This window comes from Aquila chrysaetos, chromosome 9 (genome assembly GCF_900496995.4).
Source record: "Aquila chrysaetos chrysaetos chromosome 9, bAquChr1.4, whole genome shotgun sequence".
NCBI lineage: Eukaryota > Metazoa > Chordata > Aves > Accipitriformes > Accipitridae > Aquila > Aquila chrysaetos.
In genome coordinates, this window is record NC_044012.1 from 43,136,058 (window position 1) to 43,155,664 (window position 19,607).

Sequence of the window (19,607 nt, forward strand, 5' to 3'; positions counted from 1 at the left end):
TTTTGAGCCATCGCAGACCTGAGCAAGGGTTTGGTAATACCAGCAAGTAATTAAAGTCCAGAGAGAGAAAGGTAAGCATTGCTTGAGAAGGAATAGGTACTAGCAGCAAGATAACTGCTTTTCTGGTTGACTTTGTTCTAAGTCTTGTTTTCTGAGTTATCTCTGTAAATAGATATTTCTGAAGCACAAATCTCTTCATTTAATGGAAAGAAATTGCAAGTACTTGTCTCTTCAGCTTTCCGCTTGGGCCAAAGAAGTAACAGTATTAAATTAAAGCTACTGATGCCAGAAAAGACAGTGCCAGTTCTAACCGTGGGTGAAGAAATATTTTACTTAAATGTGTACAAAATCATATGTAGACTAGGCCTAACTTTTGAAACTTTCTGACTACATTCTCTCTCTTGAAACACCTTTTCATATTTTTTTATTCTTATAGATGTGTCATGCTGCCTCTTCCTCCACTTAGTAGCATCTACATTTCAGTGGCAAATGTAGCAATGTGTATTATTTGCATTTGGTGAAGAAACTTCTGGCAGCTGTTGGGATGAAAGGCACTATATAGATGCAAGATATTATCATTAATTGCTGAAAGTCTCAGGCAGGGCACTTAAGGAGATATCTAAACTGGGAATAGTTTTGCTTACAAATGACATGGGTGGCAGGGGAGTTGAGCAGTTTGTTCCTGCACAGCAGGGCTATTCGAGATGGTTATTAATTTATTTCTGGCAATTGTCCAGCTCTTTTTTTTTTTTTCTTCTATTATTATTATTTTATTTTGGGAGATTAATGTGCTAGGTCAGAGCATAATCCAGCCTGGGGAGGGAGGGAAAAGTGATGTGAATAGTCTTCCCAAGATAAATTGCAGTGTTGGAAAAGGTTCACAGCCTTTGCTTGCTTGTCTGAGAGCTATCCCAAGTACTCATTAATCCTTGTCGGGAGAGAAGAAAGAGAAGGGGTCTTTATTTGCAGCTACAGTGGGAGGCTGGTAAGATCACATCTGTCAAGGGCCTATAATGACTCAGAGCACAGATGCTTCATTTTTAATACCTTTTTCTGGATAGCAATATTTCTCACTTTTTTTAAGTCCCTTTTTGTCTTAGGATATTGTTGATGGTCTCCCTGTCCCTTGACATCTGAGTCTGCTGTTACCTACCACTATGGATCTGGATTTATTTTTATCCCTCTCTCTACACTGCATCCATTAAGCCAACCAGCGATGAGATCTGGTGTAACAAATTAAGCAAGATCAGACTGGGATGGGAGAGCTCCAAGAGAACCCCAGGATGCCATAGAAATTGTAATTGGTAACCACATAGCTGAGCTCTTTCCCTGAACCTGGTGACCCAGCTTACTTCTACAGGCCAGCACAATGCTACACATCTTATTTTTCAGATGAGTTTTTAAGTGTAAGCTTTTTTTCCTGAGTTAGGACTGTTCTATTGTACTTTAGGCACATTAACTTTGACCAAATTCTTATCAAGTTATTTGCTATCGGCTATCTTAATACTTGCCAGATACAAAGTTATTCTCTTCCTCCCCATGTGCTGGTAGTAGTGTTTCTGTCTGTAGTTTATGAACTTCTGCACAGTTGTCACTTAGCGGTAGCAGGTAGCAAGCTGCTGGAGAAATATAAACTAAACTCAGAGTAGAGCTAGAAGATTTTTTCAAGATATATATACTGAGAATTTTTCTGCTGATAGTCAGAACAGCAGCCTCTAGCTCCCTGTAATACAGGGCCTGAAGTGGAGATTGTGGCACTGTCAGGGACAGAGTTCAGCACACCTGTGAATGGGATAGAGGTATTTAATCATGAGCTTCCTTGCAGTACCTTCTTGCTGGCAGTCAGTAATAGATGATAAAACTTGCCCATGGATGGAATATCAGGGACTTTGTTCATTCTGCACTCAACCTCTGAGCAGGCTTTTCAGATTTTCCTCATTTTGGAAGTTCAAAGGCAGTTCCAAAGCTAGTCTGACTTTTCATGCTGCTCCTTGAGATTCTAGTCTTCTCTGAATACTATGTGGTTTTCAGTGATGCTTGCCTAGCTTTTCTAATACAAGGCATCTCCTCCAAATGTCCTTCTTTTAAGTCTCTTACCTCTCCATATCCATTGTGATTGGAGCAAGATCAGATTCTTATCTTTCTTTTACACAAAGTCTTCATATCTCCCGTCAATCTTCTCTGTAGACTGAAGAACACTAATTTTTTGAGTCTTTTCTCAGAGATCATTCACTCCAGATCTTTTTATTCTTTTCTGGACTGTCTTCAGTCCCCTCCTGTTTTCCAGACCATTTCTCCACTCTGATTATAATCCTTCTTTCCAGTGTTTACAGCCTTTCCCAGTTTAGTGTCGACTACACATTTTCAAGCCTACTCTGTTCCATCAAGACCATTAATGAAAATTAGTGAATAGTACTAAAATCTGCTTACCTCAGATGCATTTTTTCATTTTGATAGTGAACACAGTAAAAATTTGGGCTACAGCACTCAGTTCTCCCAATCTAAAGTATCCACATCATGTGTTCCTAGTATGGCCCCATCACAGGAAGGGCAACATTTGGTTTAAGGTGACGTCAAGAGCCATCTTGGATTTATAGCATCAGTTTATGCTTTAACTGAGAAAAAGCAAACTAAAAAGGCAGAAAAAGAAGTTTTTCTTTGCAATCAGAATAGAGAGGGCAGTAAACATGATCATGAGCACTTGAAGTGTGAAGCATGAGGACTGCTATATTATAAGCAAACAACTAGCCAGAGTTCTCCAAGCTTGAATAACTCAGAAATGGAATATCTCTGCAAGCAACCCCTCCAAAGAATGAGGGAAGATTGAAAATGTGACAAAACAATCCCAGACTTTCCCAGGTTCCAAACCAGCCCAGAAAACAGAGGTGCCAAGAGAGGCTGAGACTACAATCAGGCTGGAAGGCAGGGAAAGAAGAGCTTGCGAACAGGAGAGAAAAGCAGAAAAAGGAAGGTAAGCCCAACATCAGACTCCAATCTTACACCTCTACAATCAGTGGGAGTTTGTGGGAGAGGGAGCATACCTGTAGCTAAAGATGTCCCTTCCTCCTCCATGAGCTGTGATGGGCACGTCATGCTGAGTACAAGTTTTAATAGCAGCTGGGCTCATAATTTCTTTGCAAGGGGGGCTTGGCTCCCACCCTGCATGCTGAAGGCTCTCCATTAAAAAAGGCAAATAAGATCATTTGGTTCAATATAAAATGAATTAAAGTAAATTAAACTGCAGGAGCCATGTGGCCTGCAGAGGCCTCCATTGTTGTACACACATAAATGGCAGCTTTTCATTTTCACTGCTAAGGAATGACAGCTTGAAGGGGGTGGAATTAAAAATAAGGAAATAAATAATAAAAAGACACAGTTGCCAAAGATTTCCTTTAGGAAATCCCAGGTGCCTGCAAGTCTCCCATCCCCTCCTCATGCTGTTGTCAGCAATCTAAGCTGGTGTCCTAGAGAACAGTGTGAAGCATTGGGAGGAAGGGGGAGAAAGAAAATAAAACCAAGAGAACTATAAGAAACTGGTATCCCAGGTTCTTTTATATATCCCTATCTCTATAGGGGAGAAAGATACCAAGGACACACTTTTTTCCAATGGTCTTAATGGCTGGTATGTAAGAAAGGCCCTAAGTAAGAATTTTCTTTGCTTGCTCAATACAGATGTGCAGCCAAGTTGCAAGGGGCTGCATTTTCAGAAGACTGAAAATTCAGAAGGAAAACACATTTGTGTGTTGAAAACACAGCATGAAATTACTGTTGAATAAATACTTGTCAGTTTTGTTTGAAAGCTGGATCTAGACATTGTAAATGTTTTTTTTGTGGCAAGACTGGCATTACTCGTGTGACATTTTTTTCTTTATGATGTTTAAATGGTGTCAGTGGCAAGTGTACAAATACTAGTCCACACTAGCAGTGTGGATTCCTCACTGCATCTTTGAAAATATTTGCTTGATAAGTTTTTTTTGGTTGATTTTTTTTTTGGTGCTTTTTTTTTTTTTTTTTTTTTTTTAACTACCATCTCATCAAATCTGGTTGGAGAAAACTTGGCCTGTATGTGGCAGCCACTCTTTACGTAGTTTTGCACTTGGACTTTGGACCAGATACCTTTTTCAGGTGCATACCATGTTTCGTAGGATAGATGGTTACAGCTCTGCCATGTAAACTGGCACACTAAGCTTTCCATATTCCTTCTGAAGCTGCACTTTGCACATGAAAGAAATATCAGAATGTCTTTTGCACGAAGTAGTATGATTTGGATCATTCAACTATCTAAAGGCAATGTATTACAATGTCAGCTCATCTGTGATAACTGTGTATTCTGTGAGTCTGAAGCTAGTGAGACGTGACTGAGTAGCCCCAGTGCTCTTCCATGTTCTAATGGAGCACAAGCATATCCACAGTTACTTTGGTGATCATGTCGCCACCTGTTTCTGTCTCTGTGCACAGCCATATATAATTAAACAGTTATTGTAAGGAAAATGAGCACTCACCTTATAGTGATTAGAATTGTTCTACAGCCTGCCTCCATCTTGTGTCAGAGCTCAGCTCCATGGGATACCATGGTGCAAAAGCCTGGTGCCCAGCCTTCTCACTGGGCAGACTGACCCTTCCTCCATCACATGACTAGTTGCACAAATGACTTGCATGTGCAGAAGTTTTATGCTCCTTGAGCAACAAGCTCTTCTTGCACTAGCCATTCATGTAGAACAACCCATGTCAGAACAAAGTCCCTCCTTTTGCATTGGGGGAAAGAGGGCAAGTTGGAGCAGTTTGCTGCTGCCAAAGCATTTTCTCTAGGCCACAGCCTCCTCCAGAAGGCTCACATTAGGAGAGAAGGTGCCAGAGGGAAGTTGTGTTAATTGTGATGGTAGCAGCCTTCTAATGTCCCTGCAGCCTCTCTTTCATCATGGGACAAGATATTTATCAATCATTTAACATGAAGTTTGTGTACATTGTTTTTCATCCTGAGAAAAACAAGGTCTGTTGGAGCATTTGAGTCCTCTAGATGCTGATCAAAAAAATACAGAAGCATTAAAAGAAGCACCAGGAGCAGGATGTATGTATGTACACATAGATGTGTTACAAAAAAAATATCCAGGTAAAGATCTTCCTGTTCCTTGTCTGTGCTCTCCTGTACTGTGTGATATGCAAGTTAATTCTAGTCTTCTCTAATAGTGTGGCCAAAGTGGTGTTTCCAGATAGGTGACAGCCTATCTTCTCTTCATGCTCTCCTTGATGATCACTCAAGGGAACTCACTCAGAAATAGATTCACTCTTCTTGGACAGCAATCTGAGCCTTGATCCTCTAGAGCCACAGGAACTACGTGATGGTTCTGCAAAGACTTTTCCCTGTTGCAGCCTGGGACAGATGTGGTGTCCCAGAGTCAGGAGTGTGAGATTTATTCCTTATGAAAGAAAAAGACTAACTGAAGCATGAGACTAGGTACTGAGGAACTGGGACTCTTCTCTGTCCCTCTCCTTTACACACTTTGAAAGTCACTGCTGCTAAACTTTTTAAAGGAATCATTGCTCTTAGGTGCCTTCCAAGTTTAACTTTGCAGTTTAAGATATCCAAAACGTGACTTTCAGAAGTGCTGTCCACTAACTAAAAACCTGATTTTCCCCTCTAGTCCCACCTTGGAACTACTCCTCATTAGTCTTGCATGGATTTTCACCAGCATCCTCTGTGTCACAACCCTGTTTACTGCTCCTATCCAACACTTACTTATATTGGCAATATGACCTGAAATCTCAGCAGAGCCTGCTCTCCTCTGATCCAAATTGCCAGCAGGTCTCAAAAGTTTTTTCTCGCATCTTCCTGTTTCAGAATATGTCCTAATGCTGCTGGCAACAGAACAAGTGAGACTTGGAACTTCCCTCGAGTGCTAATCACAACTTACAGTTGCCTCATTGCAACTTCTCTCACTTCTCTTACATCCCATTTTAATTCCGCTGTGTAAAACCTTAGCATGCCTTTCTGTTTCCTTCTGTGGAGGCACACATGCACACTTATGCGAAGCCTTATGTCAAAAGAGACTACAAAGTCAGTGCTTGGTTAGGCTATGTGGGAATTAGCATTGCTTCTGCAGCTGTAATTTGCCCCTTTGGTGTGTATATATTGTGATTCAATTTTTAATTACGTGATTCCATGTTATTTTTCTGCAAGAATTCTTCCATCCATCACCAGTATATACTGTGCCCCACGGACAAAGCAAGGTGAGGTATTAAAAGAAGCTGTTGTAGAAACTGGAAAGTGCATAAAGAACAAAGAGACCATGGGAAGAAGAATGTTCTACAAGTTAAAGTTGAATGCTACACTAGAGAATAAAATTCCATCCTTTATGTTGCCAAATAATTCCTATGTGATTCCAGAAAAGTCATGTACAGCTGCAAACTGAAGTCAGTGGTTTAGCTTTTAATGGTAGTATGATCTATAAAATTAAGTGCTTTTTATAAAGTCTAATCCCAGATATCTCAGCTTCGACACCAAAACAACCTTTCCTTAACCTTAGTCTTTCCATGTCTCAAGTGTTCATTTAGAAAATGCAGAGAATAGCTGTCCCTTATGTCAGCCAGCAATGTGAAAATAAGGTTGGTTTTTTAAAATCTTTTACTGTATTGGTGATGTCATAAAGAGACTGAAGAAATGTTAGTATTTTGCTACTCTGAACAGAGCTCAAATAGCATGAAGTGATAGGATGCAGGTCTACCATCAAGTAATGAGGATATAAAAAAAAGTACTAAAAAGTTACATGCTTAATGAATACCGCTCACCCTCTGTGAAAAAATAGTATGTGTTCACATCATTACAGACTGTGTAGTACTGCATGTACAGAAAGAAAATTGCAATTGTATGAAAATCCTGAATTCTGCTCTTTCAAAAGTGCTTGATTTAAAGTATAAAAATGGTCTTTCTGTGTGATGAAGGAGGTAGAGGAAAATGGAAGGTTATACATGAGTCATTGACTTAGTTTTTAACAAAGCATTCTGGAAGGAAAAAAAAAAAAGGAACCACATGGTGAAATTTTGATATCATAAGGCTCATCAGCAGGGTTTCTATAATTAGATCCACAGCACAGTCCTTTGCCACTTGTGCTAATGAAGTGTTTGATAACAGTAGTAGTAGACTGTCAGCTTTTTCAGTAACTGACCCTACAGAGGAAGCAGGGTAAGCAGTGTACTTCTTACTTTTTAGTCGGGCTTTACTCCAACCTGTCACAAAGGCTTGATGAGAACAGAGCAGAGGCTCTTTTCTGGTGTCTGACTCTACCCTAACCAGCAGCTGTAATTTCAGGTAATATCCTATTTAATCTCTGCGGTCCAGCAAGGTAGATGTACTTGCTCTGGAGGGCTGGCTCCTGCACAATCCAGTCATGCATTGGGACTGGCTTACAGGCTCACCAAAAATAGCTTTTGCTGATCTTGGAGAACTGTTCAATCTCTATAGAGTGTATTCAAGAGAAGATTCCCAGATTTACATGGATTTTTATGAAATAGAAAAAGTCACTTAACAGAAGCAGGCCTTGCCTTATTTCAAGCTGTTGTTCCAAGTCAGATGCACAGGAGAAATAATTGTATTTGTACTTCATATAACACACAGTTCTTCCTAATCTTGATGAGAAATAGCTGAAATACTTTAGCTGAAGTTTTCAGACAAAATACAGCTTGAGACAAAGATTTGGCTTTGAAAACTTCAACTAGATAGCCAAGATACAACAAAACTGAAAAGCAGAAGTCAGAAAGGTATATCGAGTGTGTTTACGAGTGATGGGTGCTGTCTGCAGTAAGTTACTGCTATCAGACAACTAAATTTTGCTGCTGAAATTATAGGGAACAACCCTTGTTTTCTAACCTTCTGGCTCAGAAGGAAGACCCCACTTCTGCTGCAGCCCTTTGTAGAATTACTTCTGATTTTCTAGGCACTTCTTGTAGTTTAAAAAAGGGCTGATGTGTTGCACTGAGGACTGAGATGCCTGACAAGACTTAAATTTCTGTAAGCATTTACTGTAGGACTAGTTCTCAATGATGCTCAGCTGTCCTTGTATTGCTTCCCTTCTAGCTGTAATCACTCTAAGCTTATCAAGCCTTTCTTAAATGGTCAAGGGGGTGGTGATAATAGCCTGGATGGGGAGATGCATCCATTTAAAACCTCTCTTGTGAGGGTGTTAACAGGTATCTAGCTTCTAAGAAATCCTGATACCCTGCAGTTACCATTGAAAACTGAAGATTTGCATTGCATAAAGGAACTGTGAAAGCCTTGTAAAGGGTAGGGATTTTGTGGTTAGAAAATTGAAATTTGTCCTTGTTGCATGTTTATTTTAGAGTCCCTGTGACCCATCTTTCCTTACGTCTTGCTGTGGGCTCTAGTGTTTTAGTGCCTCAAAAGCTTCTGTGGTAGAAGAATTTCAGCTTTGATGCCACAAATGCTGGATCCAGAAGTTCCATCTGATGCAATGAGAAAGTAAGCAGTGACCTGTCCCAGCCCAGCCTGCTAGGGAAGCAAGGTTAAATAAAAGATGATGAGTGTGAGCCTGGTGGGAGGAACGAGTCAGAGAAAGCAAACAGTTTGCTGCCTTTAGCTTGCTGGTAGCTTTCATCAGAGCTGGCTGAGGAGGGGGAGGTGGAGAACTGCCTGTGTGAAGGGGAGGAAGTGACAGCATAGTCATTAGCAGACTGCGACCCTCTGTCACAGGGGCTCCTGAAATAAACGATGATTGTATTGAAGCATGAGGCTGGATAGAGACCTCTGTGCTAATCTAATAAATTGCTTGCATTTAGGACCCCAGATTGTTGCTGTTACATTTTTGCTATGTGATGCCACCTGGGATTAACAAGGAGGGGGGCTATGGGGGGAGAGGAAGAAAGCAGCCCAGGTCCGTTAGCAACCACTGGTGTGACCTCACTCCTTGTCCCCAGGGGGATATGAGATCATGAGAATGCCAGAGCTCTCTGAAGGATTCGATTTGTTCAGTACAGCAGGATGGCCTGCTGAGTGATCTCATCTCTGAGACCCTAGGGAAGGGCGCTAGCTGTTGCTAGCCTCATGGACTGCAGAGGACTTAATCCCCACTCCAAATCTCACCAATTAACGATTGGCCTGTGATGACATCACTGATGACAAAGCTAACTGGGACAACACAGCAAAATTCCAGGGGAATTTCCCCTTCTCTATGATCTTATCAAATAGAAGAATTTTGACATGTCAAAAACAAATCTTTCAGTCCAGATAATGTCATTGCAGATTAAGCATAGTTCTGGGCTCACAGCTTGCCCTGACCTAGTGCCCTGTCACCAGTTGTCCCTTTTAAACAATGTGGGACAGAACATAAACAGGTTCTTATTAAGACTGGGGGGGCCTAAATTAGATAGCCTTATTTAGCCAGCTTCCCTAATCTTAGGTGCTTTAAAATAGAAATTATGTGGTAAGAAAAATCCATTTTAGTTGTTGCACCTCATGGTTGTAGTAAGCCAGGAGGGAGTTCATGTTACCTTGCAGGTATCCTTCAAGGAAGCAAAGCTTTCTACTTGGACTAAACACCAGAATGGCAAGGACAGCTTCAGTGAAGCTTTACAAAGTATGTTGCCCATTCTTTGACTCTCTTTTGATAGAGAAGCACTTCAACAGCATGCTTTCCCCCTTCCCCCCTTTTCTTCTGTAAGGTCCTCAGGAAGGTTTGGTATCTGTGAGTTTAAAATGCCTTGAGGTTGTTGGGGTTTTTTTTTCCCCCCAGCACCAGTTTTTTTATCTGTGTACTGTAAAAGAGCCAACACACACCTGAGTGGAAGGGGAAGGATGCTGGCAAATAGATAATTAATCTGATTCTTTGGGATGATCTAGAAAGTTGTCAGGAAGACTGATGTCACCTTACATTTAATCCCTGTACCTTCAGAAGGAGTATAAGATCAAAGAGACCTACCTTGCATTCCTTTTCTCATTATTAATAGTATCTACAATTTACATCATATTAATCCCTGTAAGTATTAACCCCTGCTGCTACTGTTCTGTAGCATTGTCCAGATATGCAATAAAGTGTATATCCATAATGTGCTCTAAAAGTTTAAGATTCAAAAGGATAGAGTAGCTGGATAAGTGACAGAGCAAGAGGAACACTATGAAACAACGAAGTGATAGTTATCCTTTCTAGGTATTGAGTTAAATGGCTGCAAAGAAAGCTGCATCTCATGAATACTGGTCTCTGCACCATTTAACAGAGCACATAGGTGGACAGTGAACACAAGTCCTATAAGCTTCAAGCTCTGCACCTGTTAAGTGCTCTTCTTTTGACTTCCTGATAGTAACCATGTATCACTTGTTTGGTTGTTTTACAGGGAAAGTTTTATCTGATTATTGAGGAGCTGAGCCAGCTGTTCCGCTCCCTTGTCCCCATCCAGCTGTGGTATAAATACATCATGGGAGATGATCCATCCAGCAGTTACTTCCTAGGTGGGATCCTGATCATCCTGTATAGCCTCTGCAAGGCAAGTACCACCTCATTAATAACCTCTGTAGGAGCTGTAGCAAAAGCAGAGAAAAGCAGCACAGTTGAAGGGAACAAATATACCTCTTGATTGTTGCTATCACTACCCAGGAAGGGAAGCCGCAGCAGCTGGGGACACCATGTGCTTTAGTTGCCAAAGGCATTTTGCTTCACCAGGATGTGGGCGTTGGTGAACTAGAGGAAGATCTGTGACTGCTCATGTAGCGTTGCATCAGGCTTATGAAGTCATTGCTGCTTTCTAATACCTTTCTATAAAGGCTAGAGGAGAATGGGAGTAGAGTCTTGGGGGACCAGTACTGGAAGAGACATTAGCTGTCTCCAGAGTTCTAGATGCAACCCTGAAAGGAAGGTTGAAGACATTTAAATGTTTCTCTCTAAGTCTTTCAAGGCAGGGTAGGTACTCTGTCACTCACAGTGCTGAATGCAGCAGGGGGAGAGAGGGTCATCCAAGTCCTGCCTAGATAAAACAGGTGGTTCTGGCCCCATTCTAGGTCCTGGTATGGCTGATACAAGTCCAGGATCTCAGTGATGGACAAGAGTAATTAATGTTTCCTCAAAAATAAGAATGTTAAGAGCACAAAGTCTGCCTGTGTAATTGTAAATTAATAGGTGTGACTTATTTAGAAGAATCTCAAGTCTGAGGTCTAGAAATAGTTGTATTTCTAATTGTGTGTATTGAACCCTGCCTAGAGGCAGAGCAGTAGCTGAAGCAAACAATGATATACTTGTATTATCTATCCCTCTGAGAAAGGCCAAGTGAGTCATGCTTGGTGCAGCCCTGATACTTGTTTCTGCCTAGGAGAAAGGGGCTATGGCTTTGCAGAAGCAGACCAAAGAACAGAGAAGAGAGAATATACGTGAGCTGAAAACAGCTCAAAAGGGCTAATGGATTGCTAAGCAATACTAAATCGTACTATAGTTCTCATATGAGATGTGGCTGCAGTTGGAGCTATAAATTGTATAGGAATGGGGCAAGGAATTACCAGTTTTTGTAAGCAACATAGGCAGAGGAGGTCATGAGAAGTGAAGCAACTTGATCACAGCAGACCTGTGATCAAACCAGAAACAGAGTAAATGTGCCAGAAAAGAAGGCACATGAAACCAGCGTAGTTCCCTGGACACCCATCCATTCTCTCAGCTGTATGTTTCCTGCTCTTTACTCTGTGCTGTGGGAGAGCATTGTTGCCCTTTTCAGAGATGTCATTGTCTGGATCTGCTCTAGACAGCAGCATCCAACCCTTCCATGCCCTTCTGGCTTGTGAGGTCAGGTATACAGATCACAATTACAAGGGCAGATTTCAGGTGATATTTCTGGTGTCCCTTCTTGCAAAAGTTACTCAACACCTGGAAAAGGGATGCTTACCTGCAGTTCTACATGCCATTTCTTACATCTGGAGAAGTCCTCATAGTGTGAAGAAGCAGTGGGGCCCACCTGCTCCTTGGAGGAAGGGGAGCCAAGCACAAAAACACAGCTGGCATGACAAGGGCCTCACCAGCCAGGGCCCAAACAAGTCAGGCAGGGCAGGCCTGGAGGCAGTAGCCAGGTTCAAAGAGTCCAGATCTTCAGCTGGGGAGGCAGGTCCAAGATAAAGCCAGAACATCAATCCACAGGTCAGGATCAGGTCTGGTGAAGGCAGCCAGGGTCAGACACAGTCCAACAATTGCAAGGCATAGCCATAGTGATGAGACAGGCTCAAAGTGAGGGTAGGAAGTCACTCCATGTGCTGGGATGTCCAGATCAGTAAGATCTGTAGCTAGGCAGAGGCATGGCTGTGGCTGAATTGGAAATTAGTACTTGCATACCACAGCTCAGACATGAATTGAGGTCTCCAGGGCTGAGCTTAAATAGAGCTCCTGGGCCCATGGGCAGGGATTGTGGGTGGAGACCCCAGGTGAGGCTTGTCAGGGCCAGGAAGGCCTATTAATGCACTCAGGGCCCTGACACATAAGTGCAAGCAGTTTTTTATGGGTTAACTTGACATTTCTGTACTATGAAGCCTTTATAGGTAGTGTTGTGATGATCTAGATTGGAAAAGCAACCTTATTTTGAAAAGTTCTGCTGATCTGTTATTTAGAAGCTCAATGAGAAAAGGACAGCTATTTACTGGCCTTGACTATAACTTAGGACCAGGACTGTGGGGCACACTTTTGTGAAAGTGCCTTGGCTACAGCCTATGCCTTTAACATGCATGTTTCTTCCTTTAATTCATCTAGCTCATCAGAGCTGTAAATGGAGGGATAGGCCAGCTGAAGGGTGATAGGTCCAAGAACAGGTCCCAGGTCATTCTGTGACAACTACTTAGTACTACAGCTGTGTCCAGGTTAGGATTAGACCTCTGCACGCTAGAGACTTTGCTTGGAAGTGAAAGAAAAGTGGGAGCACACTCTTCCAATACAGGTCATGAAATACTAGGTGTGTGCATCCCATTTACAATCACAAGAGTTGCAGGTCTAATTCCTTGCCTGAGACACTGAAAATATACCCAAAGGAGTCCACATTAGCAAACCCACAAACCACATTAGAAAAACCACAGAAGCCAATTTGGCACTCAGACCTTCTGTGCTCCTGGCAAAAATCCAGGGCTCAGCTAGGGCTGCATCCCCTTTCCCTACACAAAGGGCAGGCTCAACTTTCAGGACGTTGTATATAGTGCAGCTGATGCACGCTGTCTTGGTGTCTCTGTCTGGACTGTGTAAACATGAACCTCTGATTTTGGTGAAGAAATCCCAGGTGTTCATCAGTAAGGGCATCCAGGTCTTACTTTTTGCCTATCCTGAACAGAAGCACTCACTGCCTATGAACCCAATTGTTGCAATCATACTGCTAGAAAGATGACTGATGCAACATAGACTTCAGTGCATGGGGTGATAAATAGATGTTAGACTACTGAAACACACATCTTTTGCGGGTACAGGAAACTCCAGAGGAAAAAAAATTGAAGGGGGGAAATGGACTGGGAGAAGAGGAGACATCAGAGCCAGAGCAAAGGCATTAGAAGTCACCTGTAAGCAAAGCAACCAGAAAAAGCTGTGAATTGGACTGTGGAAAAGAGCTGATCCCTATCCTTGTTAGAAGATAAAAAGTCTGTAGTAGTCTGCAGCCTCAAGTGCTAGTTGCTGACTGGAAGCATTACTGGAAGGACCCTGGGAGCCTTTTTACATGCTGACTGGAAGCATTATTGGTGCCTTCATTTGATTCCACATCTATTGCACGATGATCTCATTGGCATTCCCTGCAGTGAGCCCACTTAATCATGCTAACCAAAAAAAAAATAGAAAGCCAACTCCCGGCATTCTGGTGCCTTTGTACTGCTAGTCAACTACAGCTGTGCGTATTCTGCATCATATCTTCCCCTGCCCTCCTAGCCACATCTGGCCCTTCTCCCAGCTAATGCAGGGCTGTTCTTTGCACAATCATTTCTTCATATCTTGTCTAGTTCATAGTGTCTTTTTCCCTGTGTTCTGCCAGCAGATAGGGAAGATGAAGCTGACATACCGGATTAGGTCTTCAAGCTGTTTTCCCTTTTATTAGTAGTACTGTGTCTTCACTTTAAGAATGCTGAGTGTCTCCACTCTTGCTCAGCCCCTTGATATTTGTAGGCAGTTTATCATCTTTTCCCCCCCACTTTTGTACTGCCTAGCCAAGCTGTAAATATTTATGTCTTTTAGTCTCTTTTCAGAAATCATTTTCTGCAGGCTCATTTTCTGCCCTTCTCTGAACTGCTTTTAGTCTTTAATGAGGAGCCCAGAATGAGCGCTGCTCTCTAGATGCAGTTACATCATGTTTGCTGGGCAATGAAGGGAGGGGGAAAGAAAAGGACCTGGCGTTGCCCCTGCTGTTGGCCATCTCTGGGTGTCTGCAAAGTACCAAGGTGCTGGAAACTCACTCCCTTCCTGGCATTTGCAGTTTCTCACTCTTTAGGCAGATGGGAGCAACTCAGCCTCAGTCCTGCTTCTCATTCCTCAGGCTGTTCTTCTCTTGGTAGCATTTAATCACTGCACTCCGCTAAATCACTCTCTGCAGCAGGACAAGCAATTCCCACTCCTTCTTTCATAGTATCATCTGGGCACTGAAGTGTCAGCTGTGTGGCAGAGGCACACAGCCCTGGAAATCCCCCTTTTCCCCAGAGGCTGAGGAAAGCCGTTTTCTGCCTCTTCGATGTGAAAAGACTGCCCTTCCTTCCCTCTTTCTCAAGCTAGGTGCAGAGTTTTCTAACCTCACTTCTGGGCTTCTCAGGTACTCAGTTCTCAGGGTGGGAATGGGTCCACTTAGCCCTTTCCTACTCAGTGGGGCTGGGCAATTTACCCTACCACAACCCCCTGATGTCTGCTCCTCTTTCTGTCCTGTAAAGTCCCTGATTTGCAGTCCATTGTGTTACCAGAGCTTTTTTGGCTACCCTTCTCCACTGTCAGTTCACATTTATTACATATTTCATGATCACCATGAAATGTTTCTTGGCACCATTGTTACTTTGGATCTTTGTTCCCTCCAGGTATCCATTTGGAGACACTGTTTCCTGAGTTTCTGGACTGTACACACACACGGGGCGGGGACACACACATATTTTGTGAAAAGTATCTAAAATGGCATGTCTCTATTGCAGTCTTTTGACATCTGTGGTCGTGTGGGAAGTGTCCGGAAGGCACTGAAGGTCCTTTGTACCCCACAGGTAAATAGTCATACATATTAAAGCAGTTTCATAGGTAGAACCTTGTTACTATTGAATGATGGAGTTGAAAAGTGTTTAGTGTACCAGGATCATAAAATAAAATAATTTGTTGTCCCATGGCTGGATAAGCTGGTATCTCTTGTCAGGGATGTTAGGAACCTTTTCTGATACCTGCCCTGTCCCAGCTGTGGTAAGAGATTGTTGCTAGTCTGGCCTGTTTTGCCTGATTGGAAGCCCTGTGTAATATGGATTAATCCACTGGGGCCAAAACTGCACGAAGCTGACAAAACTTTGTAGTGCGGAGTGTGAGAAAGACTTTAAATAGAAGTACGTAGTGCCTGATGTGCAATGACATTAAAAGAGATCCTACAGTGCACAGAAATTATCCCAGGCTTCGCATTATACAGTACTGATATTTAGATCTGTTGCAGTGCAATACTGTGACTTATGTTTTAAAATGGTAAAATCAAAGACTGTAGAGGAAAGGAACATAACATCATAGAAGTTTGTTAGAGCTTGCCTTGCTTATTCTGTGGGCTTGGGCTGGTCATTTTTCCCCAGCATGTTTCCATTTCCCCTATTACTGTTACAGTAGGAGAAGCAACATTTACCTTCCACATATTTAAAAAGAAAAATGGAGCCTGTGGGTGCTGCTGCTGTTATTCTTTCTTCTATTGTCTAACTTGCTAATAATAATACCTCCCACTATCTAAACACCTCTGCAAATGATGCTGAATTAATCCTTTCAGCTCCCTGTTGAGCTCATTAAATTTCATTATCATTGCTCCACAAGTGGAGGCACTAAAAGATGGAGTCAGCTCGAGGGGAAAACAAACCAGACAACACAGAGCTCCAGACTCCCTGTGTTCTGTGTGCTGGTGCCCAAATCTCCCTTCCCCATACGCAGTGACGTAACACCTGTGTCCTTCCCAGGTCATGCAGGGAATCTGGGTGTGAAAAACAGTGTCTAATGTATATGCTTAGCCACAAACCAGATTACCTCCAAACCCTTTGACATTGGGATTTTTTTCCATCTCTCCCTAACAGACCTATGGAGTTCGTGCTACCAGCCAGCAGTGCAGTGAGGCAGGTGATATCTGTGCCATTTGCCAAGCAGAATTCAGGGAACCTTTGATTCTTATGTGCCAGGTAAGACCGCAAGCTTCGCACGTCAGGTTTCCCCATTGGCATTCATTTGGTTAACTTCTGCAGCTGGGGAGAGGCACAGTTAGCCTAGGTACTTCTAAAATAATTTGCTGGGTCTTGATCTAGGTCCTAGTGGCTATTTATTGCCCTATTCCAGATAGCCAGTGATTCACAATAGCTGAGCCACTCTTCAGGGACTGATCATAGCTATTGAGATGGAGAAGACCAGCCTTGTAGTCCAGGGACTGCCAGTTGGCAGTCCAGATCTTGGATCTAGAATGCAAGACATTTTTATCTGACTGTTGGGGAGACTGGCTAGTTAATAGGCCAACTGAATTATGAGCAAGTGCTACGAGAGGGGCATAGATCCAGAATGAGCCTGATAGGGTGCATGAAGACTAGTGCAGCACTGTGTAATCATGGTCTGGCCTCTGAACACCTGGACAGGAATAAAAGTAGTTCTGCATATTGAAGTTGGTCACCACTGCCAGTAACTCAGAATTGTCCTGTTTCTCATTTGGTAAAAACTGGCAAAACCTAGAGCTTAAGAGTGGCATGCTCTGAGTAATGCAGTGGTCCTAATCTGGTAAAACCCTTCAAACACACCACACTGCCATGGGTTCTGTTAATATATCAGAGGCCAGCTGAAGGCATTGCCTCGTGGCAAGACTGGTGATGCTTCCCCAAGATTTTCTCTTCAATCCGTTGTAACTTGGACAAGCTCTGTCTTTTGGGGTTGAAATTCTGCATCCTGGAGGCTGTCCCTGGCTGATGTGTGGTGTGCAGGAAAACGTTAGGCAGAATGATTCAGCCATTTCTGGGAATGGAATTGGTGGGATATATGCTCTCTTGTGATATCAAAATAAAGCTCCAGAGCCTTTTTTTTGAGAGCTTTAACATTCCCATGCTTTGTAACAGGGTTATCAAATTAAAGCAAGTAGGTCACCTGTGCATCAAACATGCCTCTTACTATTCTTGTGAACATCTGTGCAGGTGTTATCGAGCTATAAGCCCCAGAGAAGCTATCTTTCTCTGTGTTTATCAGAGTTGATATTTTGATGACTAACATTTCTGCTGACTCCACACATGTTGAGGACATCTCAGCTTCTACGGCTTCTAATACTCCCTTCTTGCCCTATTCCTGCTCTTCCAGTCTGGGGCTAGATGGTGTTGTGTGCTGGACAGCCATCCCTCCTGATCTTTGTTAGTACCCAAGGCAGGCTGGAGAGAGAATCCTGTTGTGGCTTGGTGTAGAAATGAGAGGAGAAGATAAGGGCTGAAAACTGATGTTTATAGAGAAGGGGAAACTGGAACTGTGAAGCTACCGATTAGGATGGGTGATGTGAGCAGAAAAAAGCAAATGCAATAGGGAGTAAGGGGAAGAAGGGGGGTTGTTTGAGCTAAGTAAATACTTGTAAAATAACTCAGGGAATTGAGGATGGAAACACAGTAGAGAAAAGCCTCTCACCTACTTTGTTAGCCCGAATGTCATAGGCCTTTTTAATGTTTCTTTCTATTGCTATATTAAGAAACAGAGTAATATATCATTAGCTTTGGCAAACTGATGTACTAGTAATGCTGGGATTTATTTTTCATATCATGTGAGTACTGCTAATCAGCTGCACTTTCCACCTGAACTTGAATAATTTCTTGTTTCCATGGCTGTCCTACTGAGTGCGCACAATTGGTGACAAGACTGGACCTCCTGCCCTCATGGTGATAATGCCCTTTTGTCTCCACAGCATGTGTTTTGTGAAGAATGCCTCTGCCTCTGGTTTGACAGGGAGAAGACCTGTCCTCTTTGTCGTTCTGTCACAGTAGAAACCCTGCGTTGCTGGAAAGATGGCACCACCTCCGCTCATTTCCAGGTGTATTAAAACCAATACATACCAACAAATGGAATAACGTGTGGAGAGAAGAAAAAGCTGGAAAATCTGATGATCCCATGCCGCTGTTTAGTTGTCTGTGGATTTCTTGTCTTAGTCTTTCTTCCAGCTCTGTTTCTCCGGGAGCCAACAGAACAATAATTGTTACTAGCCAGAAACTTTATCCTCAAAGGCAAGAAAGATGTGTTTTATGTTATGGCAAACTCCATGGCTAAGCTACAGCCAAGATTTTTTCTTGAATTTACACAGTTATAAACTGCCTGGGATGTTTCCTTTTTTCCTGTGCTTTTAGTATAGATAAGTATTGTGTGTATACGGAAAGCATACTGTGAATTGCATGTGTATAACCTGGTATACTGGAAGAAAGCTGTCTTCCTCTGCCTCAAACCACTGGTGACATTTTTCACATTAAATGGTCCTACCTTCCCTGAATCTGTAACTTCATAGAATTACACTGTTGCTGTTATATTACCTTTGAGAAATCTTCCAAAACAGTGCCTCAGAACCTCAAGTCCAAAGTTTATTTGGGGTTGGAGAGACGTCATTTCCCAGCAGCCGTGGTTTTGCAATTGATGCCACAAATTGCACGTGTTGTCACCTTAATGAAATCTCAAGGAACTTGGGAAGGACCATGCTAGTGAAGCTGGAAACGACACCTGCTTTTCTTGGGAATGTTTTTCCTCTTTAATTTTCATGATCAGACTTTCTGATTTCCTAGCACATGGGGAGAACAGTGGGAGGCAGGGAGAGCTTAAAGTCAAGTTTGATTTGTCTAGGTGAAAAATTACGGTCCTAACCAAGAGCATCTCACAAATTCAGGTATCTCTGCAATATGCTCCTTAGTGCAGCCACTTGAGGCAAGGCTTACTGGCTTTAAAAACCAGCGCCACTCAGCATCCAGAACCTGCCTGGGTCCAAAACCAGAAAAAATGTGCTCACACAGAACTGAGCCCATACAGCACTGCTGATACCAGAAGTGCTGGGGCATCAGGATACTGGGCCCCCTGGAGAGACTGGGTTTAGTGAGATTTACTAGCTTGAGGGCAGAATTATAATGAAGCAGCTGCATTGCTTCAGGAGCCAGCCTGGTTTACACACAAGCTGGATAATCCACCTGTGATGGCAGAGACTTGATTGTAACACCTCCGCTTCAGAAAAAGCTCTTCGAGGAGATACCTTGTACTGTTAACAGGAGAATTAACGTACTTTATATTGCTGCAATTTCCATCTCTGCTGAGGGTGCTGCAGTGGCACTTGCATGCAAATAGTTGCTGTTTGTTCGCTGGAGCTTTCTCCTTCACTAAGCAACCTCTGCTTTTTGCCGAACGCCCAGAGAAGGTGCCTCATTAGGCAACTGTGGCATCTTCCATGCTCATTACTATGGAAATGGCCGT

General features: G+C 42.7%; 1 protein-coding gene across 8 annotated transcripts in view; it reads left to right on the forward strand.

Annotated features, from left to right (window-relative positions):
* The window catches only part of RNFT2 (ring finger protein, transmembrane 2), a 31,260-nt gene extending 12,615 nt beyond the window's left edge, over positions 1-18,645 (forward strand). For all 8 annotated transcript variants that reach the window (XM_030024721.2, XM_030024722.2, XM_030024720.2 and 5 more), the window contains 4 exons: positions 10,342-10,491; positions 15,116-15,181; positions 16,229-16,330; positions 18,070-18,645. In XM_030024721.2, the coding sequence (XP_029880581.1) occupies positions 10,342-10,491; positions 15,116-15,181; positions 16,229-16,330; positions 18,070-18,204 (453 nt within the window). In that variant the 3' untranslated portion in view covers positions 18,205-18,645. The remainder of the gene's footprint in view (positions 1-10,341; positions 10,492-15,115; positions 15,182-16,228; positions 16,331-18,069) is intronic.
* The last annotated feature ends 962 nt before the right edge of the window (positions 18,646-19,607 follow it).